Source organism: Erigeron canadensis, chromosome 7, assembly GCF_010389155.1.
Source record: "Erigeron canadensis isolate Cc75 chromosome 7, C_canadensis_v1, whole genome shotgun sequence".
In the NCBI taxonomy this organism is placed as follows: Eukaryota; Viridiplantae; Streptophyta; class Magnoliopsida; order Asterales; family Asteraceae; genus Erigeron; species Erigeron canadensis.
Genome location: NC_057767.1, coordinates 2,702,504 through 2,714,750, shown reverse-complemented (window position 1 = coordinate 2,714,750; position 12,247 = coordinate 2,702,504). Strand labels below are relative to the sequence as shown.

The 12,247-nt window shown below is 29.2% G+C and overlaps 2 protein-coding genes across 2 annotated transcripts; one reads left to right on the top strand and one right to left on the bottom strand.

Moving 5' to 3' along the window:
• The first annotated feature begins 4,941 nt into the window (after positions 1 to 4,941).
• LOC122607212 (pseudo histidine-containing phosphotransfer protein 6) lies at positions 4,942 to 6,146 on the top strand. The gene is made up of 4 exons (XM_043780142.1): positions 4,942 to 5,159; positions 5,423 to 5,566; positions 5,664 to 5,736; positions 6,078 to 6,146. Exons 1-4 carry the CDS (start codon positions 4,996 to 4,998, stop codon positions 6,144 to 6,146), a joined length of 450 nt encoding a protein of 149 aa, XP_043636077.1. The 5' UTR covers positions 4,942 to 4,995.
• Positions 6,147 to 8,054: 1,908 nt separating this feature from the next.
• On the bottom strand, positions 8,055 to 10,110 carry LOC122608431 (palmitoyl-monogalactosyldiacylglycerol delta-7 desaturase, chloroplastic-like). Its single transcript, XM_043781540.1, has 5 exons — positions 9,775 to 10,110; positions 9,527 to 9,667; positions 9,188 to 9,328; positions 8,384 to 8,490; positions 8,055 to 8,268 (listed from the first exon to the last, which is right to left on the bottom strand). Exons 1-5 carry the CDS (start codon positions 10,108 to 10,110, stop codon positions 8,055 to 8,057), a joined length of 939 nt encoding a protein of 312 aa, XP_043637475.1.
• Between the last annotated feature and the right edge of the window lie 2,137 nt (positions 10,111 to 12,247).

The following is a 12,247-nucleotide window of genomic DNA, read 5'->3' as shown; positions in this document are numbered from 1 at the left end:
TGCTTGATAATATAGTATAGATAAGATAAATAATATATTTAAAAAAGATAAAACTTTATATTATGTTAAACATAAGGATAATGATAAATCAACTTAATTGGTATGCCTAAAGATATGCCTAATAGTAAGATGATGGCATGTGGAAAAATTAGGGAGCAAGATTAGGAAAGAGAATTAGTAAAATCCACATGTCAAATTCTTAAAGTTTAGGTTGATTTTTAGGCATATGATTTAGGTTGATTAATCATTTTCCTAAACATAATTGTATAAAACTAACCTAAAAAAACATAAAACTAACGTAACTAAATTGTAAACATGGTAATAATTTAGGGTTTAAATTGAAAATTCAATTTAAAATAATTCTAAGTGGGTGTACTAATTGACTTTCTCTTCTCACAGTTTTCCATGTGACTTTCTCTTGAGAAGGAATTCCCTTAAATTACTTCTAACATGACTAGTCATATTATGGTAATCTTGACCCTAAGATAAAAATCAAAGGTCAAGATTTTTCCAACTTGATTCAAGTTGGGGAATTAACTTGAGGGAATCACCCCCCCCCCCCTCTCTTTCTCTCTTCTGCAATTTATATATACATATATATATATATACGCGACTGTAAAACGAAAAAAAAAAAACACAAATAAACAAAAACAACCACAAAAAATAGTATGGGCCATCAATCAACTCACTAGAAACAAAAGAGACTAATAATGTCGGACATCGGCATAATTTTGAATAATCTTGATGAATAGTTCGATGCCGTATGGGGGAGGGATGGAAAGGAGCTCCACCGATTTCCAAAATATTGTGACGGTTTTCTAGATTTTATATCTTTAATTGAATTGAAGAATTTCTTTGTGAATTTTTCTTTATTTATAAAAGTTGTAACTTATTTAATTTTTTAAACATGTGCCTTGTCATGTTAGAGAAACCTATATATATATATATACCTATATATATATATATATATATATGGAAAAGTGAGTATGAGGTTGTTCCTCATCTAAGCTTAGATGGAGAACTCACACACAAATATTTTAATAATATATGTATTTTAAACAAATGATGGGGCCCCATGATATTTATGGATTAAAAAACCAAATTGTGAGGGGTTCTTCATCTAAGCTTAGATGAGGGACAACCCTATACTCACTTCCCCCATATATATATTAAGTTAAAATAAATATGTGGCTATCATGTACTCAAGTTTAGCTATAGATCCTCTAACATATCAATTTTTTAATATTTGTTATAAAATAAACAAATTACATGGCACCTGTAAATTTTATAATTTAAAAAAATGACATATGAAAAGTTTTATACCCAAACTTAGATATATGATAGACACATATTCCTTCACCCATATATTAACTGATAATCATTAAGTTGGTATACTCACAAAAACTCTTGATTTCAAGAATTACCAGTTTCATAAAGTTGGAACCGAACACGAGCAAAGCACGGTTAGGTCGTTATAATGAGCCAAAACATGGTTCACCATCCTGTAATTACTTTTAAACAAAATAACCTTTATAAAGTTACATATCTAATAATCAGTAACATCATTGAAGCTCACTATATGTAGAGGTGGTACTAAAAAAATTACATAAGAGGCAAACTTAAACATTCGTAAAAAGTAAATACGAAAGGGGTCAAAATATTAAAATTTATAAGAATATTTTAAGAATTCATAAAAATCTAAAAGTACATAACAAAATCTAAATTTTCAAATCTTTTTTTTCCTCATATGGTACCACTACTGTTAATATGAGCTGATTTATACGGTAAAATCCAATTTGATGTGCTACATTCACCAAGATAAATATATATGACACAATTTATCTTGTACCCTCTAAAAAAGCGTATATAAATTTTTATGTTTGTTGCTATCATGAAAAAGGTTTTTTCCACAACAAATGTAGTCGTGAAATTAAGATTCAAGTGTCACAATATATTTATGGCGACAAAATGTTGTTGCAAAAAATAAAATGTGAGCCAATAGGTTGGTGACTCATTGGTAAGGTCGTTGACCTTAAAAAAATCCACCAGGATTCAAATCTCACTTCCTATATTTGTAGGAGTGGATTGTTATGGGGTTTTTGAGAGTCCTAAGTTTCATTTCAGGCATGCGTGATTCGAGCTTTGCATACTGCCCAATTGAATGTCACTGTGGTGTCTTGATTCTTGAATGCTAATTGCTAACTAATAACAAGTAACTCGTTGTTTAAAAATAAAAATAAAAAATAAAACGTGAACTTTTTTTCTTAAAACATACTTTTTATGACTTTCCCCGGTCAAACAAAACAAAGAAAAATTATTTTTTGATTTCTTTAATTTTGAATCTAAAAACTATTCATTTTTGATGACAATATATATGTGTTGTAGCAATATCTTATAAGTTATTTATAGTTTTTCTTTATTCTCTCAATAAAAAGTTCATCACGTGTTTTAGTGTTGTATCTCTAGCTATAATTATATCTATCAAACATCTAGCATCTTGTTAGCTTGTTTTGTTTAATTAACAAATACTCATATCATTTTTGCCGTTAGAAAAAAAAAACAAAAATTTGATATACCACTTTATGTAACATTTTCTCATTTTATATAATACAATTTTCTAATTCTCTTTCATTTTTTTATCTCTATACTTTTTACACTATAACCAACGACTAAAACAATTGTAATTCATCAATAAAATCAACTTTGTGTTTAAAATGATTGGTAAGAGAATTTTGTTCTACCTTTTCTCTTCTCTCGATCAGTTTATTCATAAAAGTTAGTTACACTTGTGTGTTATTAATGAAATGTACCATTCTTGAACATGGATCAAACGAAAAAAATTGGTACGCATCAGCAGATTTGAATTAAAACTTAAAATAAGGAGGTTCTTGGGCAAATCAAAAAGAAAAGTTAGTAACTTTTTTCTAGGAAAAAAGGTGTATATCATTCATATCATATATATAATAAAAGGTGTATATCATTCATCATATATAATAATTATTGTAATAGACATGATGTTTGAGTCATTTTGTAATTATGTTTAGTATATATATCATGATGTTATTGCTTTATATAAATGATAGAGAATATGTGCTTTAATCCTTATATATAATAGACCAAAAGTGTAGACGTACTCAGGGACGGAGTTAGGAAACTTTTTGCGAGGGGGCAAAATTAAAAGTTATTTGTCATATTTTTTACGAGGAGGCAAAATTAAAAGTTATTTGTCATAATAGACGTACACCAGGTTTAATATGCATATTTAAAAATATTAGTTTTTCTTAATAAATAATGACCACACGTATCAAACAAGATCTTATTAAATGAAAACGTATTCAATCATATAATACAAGAAACCCAAAAAATATACTTCTTTAGATATACTGTAACCAGCTTGTATATATATATATTCTCTACATTATGATAATTATAATTAATTGTTTGTGATAAATATATATAATAAATTAAAAAAAATACATTTTCTATAAACAACTCCACTATAATATACTACACATTTACATACCCAAACAACGAAAGTTTTTTCTCTAAACTATACTTCATTCTTTCTATTAAAAATAAAAACAACTCGGGTTTTTTAATCTCTTAATGAAAAAATCTATCTTAAAATTAATGTTTGATGACTAATGACATCCAAATAATAAGTTTATGACAAGTTGACAACGAAGGTAACATTTATATCTATTTCATACTTATTTTTTCTTACTTTTACAAAGAAATTACAAATATACCATTTAAATTTTGAAAAATTACATTGTACTAAAATTAGAGTGGGGGCAACTGACCCCGCTACCCCCAAGCTGGAGCCGTCCCTGGACGTACCGCCTAATTAAAACGAAGAAGTAACACAATGTTGCAATTCTTTAGAGTATAACGTTTTATAAGTTGATACAAACGATTGCTTTACACATAAATTTTCATTTCATCGATCATGTTTACCATGCTTGCTCTTAGCTATAAATCTATATTCAGCAAAATTTCGGAAAAAAACGACAATAGAGAACATTATTTTATGAATTCAAATCTCAGTCATGATGATTATATATAAGTAGTATACTTTTCAGGGCTTTATGAAAATATGGTAACATTTAGATATGTTTTAATTAATTGACAACATTTAGACCGTCTATAAAAAATAGTAGATTGGTCATCGCGTGTTATAACGGCAAAAATAGACAACATTCGAAGTGTTGTGAAAACTTTCGAGGTGAGATGTGAAAGGGGAAGGGGGCAGATTATGAGATGAGATTTTTGCTATGTGTTTTGTGTCATTGTGTGTGAGGGGGAGGTAGAGTCTGAAATTTTTATAAGCGTATTTAATCACAGTGTATAAAATGAAGATAGAGATATATTAAGATGGGTGATAAATTAGACATATCAAGTTCTTAAAAGTTTAAGGAGCAAGGTGTCAGTTTCCTTTATAAGAGAGTATAAATAGGTCTTCTTAAAATATGAATTTCAATTTTCATACAACATACTAGGTCTTTGGGACAACCGCGTGAATCACTACACTCCTTGATTCGCGCGGTTCTTGCCGGTTGACACAATGTGTTTTATATACATTATACTGCACTCTATTTGTATTTGTAATAACTTTTTTTTTTAACTAGAGATTAACGTAAATGAACCATAACCAGCTATGTAGCCCGATTCCTAAAATTAAGATGGATAGAATAATTAATTCAAAGATCAACTTTAAATATTTTCGAATATTACACCACAAAATTAAAAGAAAAGAATTAGTCACGGTCATGAGTGGAACTTTTAGTCCTCAACGCTATATATAAATAGAAAACACCACCCCACCTGTATATATAATTCATTACTTATCCTCGAACACTACTACAGAAAAGACACACCAAATTATAAGCAAACTTGTGGATTTAAGTTTGTAGCTAGTTAAGGGTAAACCAAAAGGCAAAAACGGGTGTCCCATTGTGCCTGCTTGGATTCGGTGCAGTTCGTCTGCGAACCGACATGAATCGCTTGCTTTCGTTGCTCTTTCACCAAGGTGTCCTCGACGAGCAATTCTTGCAACTCCAACAGCTTCAAGACCAAACCTCCCCTAACTTTGTTTCCGAAGTCATTACCATCTACTTTCACGAGTCCGAAAAACAACTACGCAACCTAAGAAACTTATTGTAAGTATATATCTACTCGTATAATAATAATTATTCTCCTACATTTACGTTTTGACACAACAACAATAAACCATTTATATTTGTTGTTGATATAAAATAAGGGTGTTCTAGATTAATTAACGTTACTATATATATATCTATAATTATCATTTTAATATACGATAAATATTAAAATGATACAAATGTAGCTATTAATTAACGTTTCTTTAATCTTTTTGACTATGTCTAACTTTATATATGTTGTTGAAATGTGCTAATGGAAGGTTGGAAAGAGAAATGTGGGATTACGTAAAACTCGGAATACATTTAAATCAATTGATGGGAAGCAGTTCTAGCATTGGTGCCAAAAGGGTCCGAAACGTATGTGCTGCATTTCGTGGTGCTGTTGAACAAAATAACCGATCAGCGTATGTGTATATTCTTATTATTAAGTTTGTTGAAATATTTATATGGCAATTTAATTAATTATATTTTGACAAACAATGTACGTGCGTGGATGTGTAGGTGCATGAGGGCATTAGAGGTACTTGAACATGAATATTGTTATTTGAAGAATAAGTTGCATGAACTTTTTCAAGTAAGTTCGTTTTCTTTACCTTGTTTCTTATCTTATTTTTTTTACCAACTTTTTCAAGTAAGTTCCATGAATAATATTGTTATTTGAAGAATGAGACAATATTTGTCTCAAGTTTCTCGTCTTTTTGAAAATAGTCTCTCTATATAGTTGTCTTTTTGAAAATAGTCTTTCGTCTTTTTGAAATCCACAACTGATTGTTAATCAGTCAGTTTAAATAAATACCATTAGACTAAATGGCATTTGTTAATTTTAAGCATTTTTTGTTCTTACTAATTTTGAGATGTAATTCAGAAAATAATTATATGATCACTAAAACTGTTTTTATTTTATTTGTATTGTAGATAGAGCAACAAAGAGTGCTGGGAGATGCGGTGAGATACCCCGGTGTGGTACACCACCAGTTAATCTAAAAGCCCTGCCTGCAGAGTAGAAAGAAGTTTTTTATTTTCTTTTTTTTCCTGTTGTTTTTGTCTTTTTTGTAGTCTTTTTTATCAATTTTACATTTTTGGTTAATTTTTGAAGGAATGTAAAATATGTTTACTTTTCAAGTCTTGTTTTTTCTGGTCATCACTTTTGCAGAGTCGGCGCATGATTCCTTTTTCACCCTTTTCTTGCTTTCATGCGTGTTTATCATTCAAATACGTTAAACTACAACTATATGCTAAATAAGTGCAAAGAATAATGTTATGTAACATATGTTAATTAGTTAAACTTGCTGTGATTTCAGTGAGAAGTCTTTTGAGAAAAGTTAGACATTATTATGGGGTTTGGGGGTTTTTACTAAAAGGGAAAAATAAAATCAACTTAGCGATAGGATGTTTCTAATATTTTAAATGTTTTCTAAACGTTCTTGTGAATATCAAGAGTTCTAAGAGTTCTAAGCATATGTTTTCTACGTTTTATTAAGCGGAATTGTAGAATAAATACTCAATTTAAACCCCTTTATTAAGCGGAATTGTAGAATAAATACTCAATTTAAACCCCTCGAAAAAGTAAGAAACCTTTATCAGATGTACTTTATAAATTCCAGCTTTATATTAATAACAACTAGTCTTAATATTCATATGATATACAAATTGATCATGTATTATTTTTTCCGTTTTGATTTGCTATATTTTTTATACATTTTCTATTTATAACTGTAAATCAAGAAATATATAATATTAATAAAACAAAATTTTGATCACATGATTATTTTAAGAAAAGAAAAAAAATCTTATTTGGCATTTTTAGGGTTTTTCTTATTAATAATCTTTTCTATGTAATTGTATTTATGACATCATATTAAAGTTTTGACTTTTAAATCCCAAGTTTCTCAAAAATAGCCAAACTTAATGTAAAATTACATATCTTTTGAAGATCTAATCATATACTCGTATCATTTTTTGGGAATAACATTTGATTTCGAAAAACATGTTACATTATTTATTATACTTATTTTAGTTTTGTTTTCCTTATGCTTCGTTTTTATTGGTATATCAAAATAATTTTTTTTTTATTTGTCCGCGCAATACTCTTGTTATTAAGCTAGTAATTTTACATTTTATGATTAGCTAGAGTATAACTAAACTGAACTACATAATATAGAAAATAGATATGTTTGACCATGTAAACTGAAATTGTTGATTAGAATATAAAATATATTATTTATATATATGTTTTAAGTGTATATAAGTTATAGTGAATAATACTAATATTTTGATGAGTAAATTAGGATTTTGAATTTCAATGGTTTAATAATAATATTATTAATTTTTTAGTGTATATAAGAGACAATGAGACATGGTCATTTATATAGATGTTACTTGAACAAAAAATGTTTAAGAAATATGAGTAACTATTAATTATGAAATAAGTAAATAACAAATTTACAGCTTAACAAGTAGGGTCTTGTTAAAATATAACAAGTAGGCCCAATCAAAGTTTAAAAAGATGGGTTACTTGTTTGTTTGCTCCGTATTTTGCGTCAAAGAATAGTATTATTGGGCCTGACTTTGTGGTGGATTGAAACCAACCAACAAATGAAAGGAACAATCCAAACAGAGTCTGAACAGAGTAATAAAAGGGTCGGGTCGGACCCAAACAGAGATATAAATTGTCTTTTCTCGACATACTATAGATTTTTGGTTATTATTTGATACATTTTCACTTTTCCAGGTTTAGCCCAAACTAAAAGTACATATAGTCAAATCACGTACACATATAGTGAATGCTTACAAAGATGGCGATATCCCTAAACAATTAACAAGACACGTACACTTACAACAACTTAATTAAAGATACATTATTTCATGCCTTAATTGGAATGGGTATATATCTCACTTAAGCTTGCTACTATCCGCAAACGATTTCTTAAGTTTGTGAGCCTCAGTTGGCAACTTAACATTTGTGGCTAGCCCAATTATTTCAAGAAACCTTATGGTATACCAACCAGAGTCATATTGCCACCAATTCATCCCATGTCGGGCCGAAAACTCAAATGCATGGTGATTATTATGCCATCCTTCTCCAAAAGTAAAAAATGCAATCAACCTATATATATATATATATAACATGTAAAAGGTAAACACTTAGATTATATTTGTCGATCGACACCAATATATAATAATAATGATTAATGAATAAGTTTTTGGCTAAATTAACTTGCCAGTTATTTTTTGAGAGATCACCGGTGTTCCAAGCTTGCTTGCCCCATATATGACAAACCGAGTTTACGAGGAATGACCCATGTAATCCAAATGTTGTTGCAACTCCCTACAATATACGGAGTTTTATGCTTTATTATACTCGTATAATTGATTGATTATATATCGTCTAGCTAGTATAATTAAACTACTGCATGTGCGATCCAATACAAAGTTGGAAATAAGCAAATGTTATATTCATAACTCGATCTTTAAATATATACGAGTACTTTACACATCAAACTATAATCATTAATTTGCGAGATTTAAATTTGCAATTGATTAGGAAAAATCAAGAGTTTCATACTCGTAATATTCTTTAGAAATAGTTCCTCCCTCAGATAAGTTTTAAATAAAGTCTATCATTATAAGTTTGAACTTAAATATTTTAATTGGATTGTATAATAATTAATTGATAATAGTTATACCCAATTAAAATACATTTAAACTTCGATCAATTCATATAATATTCATAAAGTATTTATATAATATTCATAAAGTATTATGCAATGCATACAAATATATTTTTGGTTAAAGTTGTAAAAAGAAAAAACCTTTGAAATTCAAAATTAGACATTTTTAATAAAACCAATGGAATGTACAGTATATTTAGCTTGCAATAAATATAAATATATTATACATGACCTACGACTGACAATTATTTTTTGGAGAATGTTGTCGGTTTCTTCTTTTTTTTACAATATACTTTATTTAAACATGTTAAATACTTAAACATATTATTAGAAATATATATAGTTGAGTCTTACCACAATCCAAACTAAGTAGGTAAATCCTCCAATAGTGTAAATGAGAGCTGCATGTCCAAATGCATGCAATGCGTAGGTTTTTTTAAGGAACCTATAAAATGCCTGGCTCTTTAAATCCTCTACGTTATTCCGTTCTTGATACTGCAATAGAGATAATAAGCTCATTAGTAATCATATCTAGGAGTTAATTAATCATCACCCAATAATCCAATATAACAAGTAGTACAAGTAAAATAAATAAAAGAAACCAGTAGTGTACATCATGAAAATCATCGTACACGTACTTATCTAGGTAATTTTTTTTTTTTAAACATGATTGAACATGGGAGAAGTACGTACCTTTTCAATGATGTATCCGCTATCTAAGACCCAACCAATATGACTAAACCAAAATCCGAAGGTAGGAGAGTGTGTGTCTTTCTCAGTATCAACATATTGATGGTGAAATCTATGAATGCTCACCCAAAATATTGGATCCCTCTATTTATACATAAAAAGTATGTATGAGCATAACTATTTTAGTAAACATACATACATATACTTATATAATTAACCATATAGGCAAGAAACTAATTAATTAAACGAACCTGTAAAGCGAGGACACCGAGATAAGCAAAGAGGTACTCGAGCCACTTAGGCAGCTTGAAACTTCGGTGTGCAAGGTTACGATGATATGAGACTGTTATACCAAAATTGCCGTAAAGTTGATATATGAAAACAGCAGTCCAAAATGCACCCCAAGTAAAGGTAAATGGTGCAAAGAGTGTAAGTAGATGAATAACTACCATCCCAACAAGCATTTGGATGTCAATATTCCTCCATTCACGACGGTTTCTCTTCCTCGTAACCATCACGTCCGAGAACATTATTTTGCCATATTTGCCTTCTTCTACATTTTTAGAAATCGATGTAATGTTTGTCATTTTTGGATGGTTACAAAATTGTTATGTGTTTTGGAATTGTAAGAGTTGTAGGGATATATATATAGAGAGATGAAAATATTACGTGTTTATAAATAATGAAAGCATTCAACAAGTACGTAAGCTTGTTCAAATAAACTGTTAACTAACTACCCTACATAAAAAAATTTCAATTTATTCACATATTTTCATACATACTTTTGAAGACTACAAATAAATTTATCAATTTATACACACTTTAAAAAAATATATGCTTGGAAAGGTACCGACAACACTGGAAAAGCTTGATCGGTCGACATTTAAATATGTCTAAAGATAGGATCGATATATTATTATTAGTAATAAAAAAGAAAAATTCCAATTTGAGTATTAAGATACACACGTTACATTAGAGGCTAGAACTACCTTTTGGCCGGTCTGATTTATAATTAACATGGCTCTACTAACGTTGGTGCCATTTTTTTGTGGTTTGTACCATTAAAGCTTTTTGGTGATTTATGTCATCATATCACAATAAATGTTGAGCTATTTTGGAATAAATCATATTTCGCAAAGAATTCAAAGCATATTCCGTTGAAGTTTTTTTCAAAGGAAAAATCTTTTTTTTGAAAGGATCTTCCGTTGAAGTTAGTCAAGAATTGTTGAAGTGAAAACGTCACTATCTTGATGTACGTACTCGAGAGTCGCACTTGATCAGCGTCAAATTAAGTACCAATGAAAAAGGGAGGGATATATCTACAACTGTTTTTTGCTATTCACAATAAATGTACATGTTATACTATACAGTGTACAACTGTATAAAGCACGCATTGTTGTAAATGGCTAAAAATTGTTGTAGATACATCACTTCCTAATGAAAAATGATCCAAAATACCTTATAATAGATTAGAGTTATGCCCATACAATATGGCGGTGTGATAACGGTAGTGGTGATGGTGACGGGTTGTGGTGGCGGCGGTGATGTTGGCGGTGGCGGAGATATAATCATGGTGGCGGCGGTGACGGCGCGCAGCGGCGGCGGTGACGGTGACAAGTAGTACAAGTTATTGATGTAATGTGGTTTGGTTAAATTGTTGAAACTTAAAATTAAATGTTAAAATTTAGAAATTAATGTTAAAACTCAAAATGAGATTTGCTTTGTAATATATTAGAAGGGTGCTCGCGCGTTGCAGCGTTAACAGTTTATAACGTGTGAGATGTCGTAATGGTAATAAAAGCCGTTTAAGTTACTTTAATAAGATGTGACGATGAGACATCTAACTGTGGTTATCATTCTAAGTATAAGTCGAGGATTAAATGCAAAAGATAATAAGGTGCAAAAATTAATTATTTTAAATAAATTTGTTAGAGTTACTTAAGGGTAATTTGAGGATATTAAAAAAATGCTAAATTTCTTATAATAGGAGGTCAATTTGTTTTATAAAAGATTTTAAATAAATTTGTTACGGTTGTTTAAGGAAAATTTTGGAATATTAAAAAAAAATTTAAATTTTTTAAAATAAGACGTCAATTCATTTTATAATTCATTTTACAAGAGATTATAGATATAGATTATGTTGATAAGGTCAGTATGTATAGAATCCATGAGAGACGTAGGTGAAGGTGGCTAAGATCGAGGTGTAACATTGATTGTAAACTCAAAATGTAATTGTGATTACTTAGCAATAAATATTAAAAACCGAATGGAAAACTGATCTAAGAATTTTTTATTTTTTTAAATTTATGATTGTATATCTATAATCTCTTATAAAATTAATTGACCTATATGAAAGCCAACATGAGCGGGTCAATATAATCTATATGGAAAATAATAAATCTTTCTAACTAAATAGCCTAATAATTCTCTTAAATTATTAAGAAGGTAACATGTGGTATCCACTAATTCTCTTTCCTAATCTTGTCCCCTGATTTTTCCACATGTCATCATCTCTTAGTTAAGAGATTTATTAGGCTATTTGCTTAGGAGGATTAATCATTTCCCATATAATATATAACTTGTAAAAGCTAAGTTGTACGTAGTTAAACGTTACTTGGTTTCCTTGTAGCCCTCTTTTTCTGCAATATTAGCCCCTGTCGTTAAATCTTTTACAATAATGGTCCCCATCAGTTCACGATTGTTAAGTTCTATTATGATGTTTAA

What these genes read in the sequence shown, in the direction of transcription:
- LOC122607212 (XM_043780142.1), top strand. Translation starts at nt 4,996, where the DNA reads ATGAATCGCTTGCTTTCGTTGCTCTTTCACCAAGGTGTCCTCGACGAG. An exon ending in CGCAACCTAAGAAACTTATT is followed by an intron (nt 5,160 to 5,422) that starts GTAAGTATATAT and finishes TGCTAATGGAAG; the next exon opens with GTTGGAAAGAGAAATGTGGG. An exon ending in AGTTGCATGAACTTTTTCAA is followed by an intron (nt 5,737 to 6,077) that starts GTAAGTTCGTTT and finishes TTTGTATTGTAG; the next exon opens with ATAGAGCAACAAAGAGTGCT.
- LOC122608431 (XM_043781540.1), bottom strand. Translation starts at nt 10,110, where the DNA reads ATGACAAACATTACATCGATTTCTAAAAATGTAGAAGAAGGCAAATAT. An exon ending in TCGGTGTCCTCGCTTTACAG is followed by an intron (nt 9,668 to 9,774) that starts GTTCGTTTAATT and finishes ATGTATAAATAG; the next exon opens with AGGGATCCAATATTTTGGGT. An exon ending in GATCTCTCAAAAAATAACTG is followed by an intron (nt 8,269 to 8,383) that starts GCAAGTTAATTT and finishes ATATATATATAG; the next exon opens with GTTGATTGCATTTTTTACTT.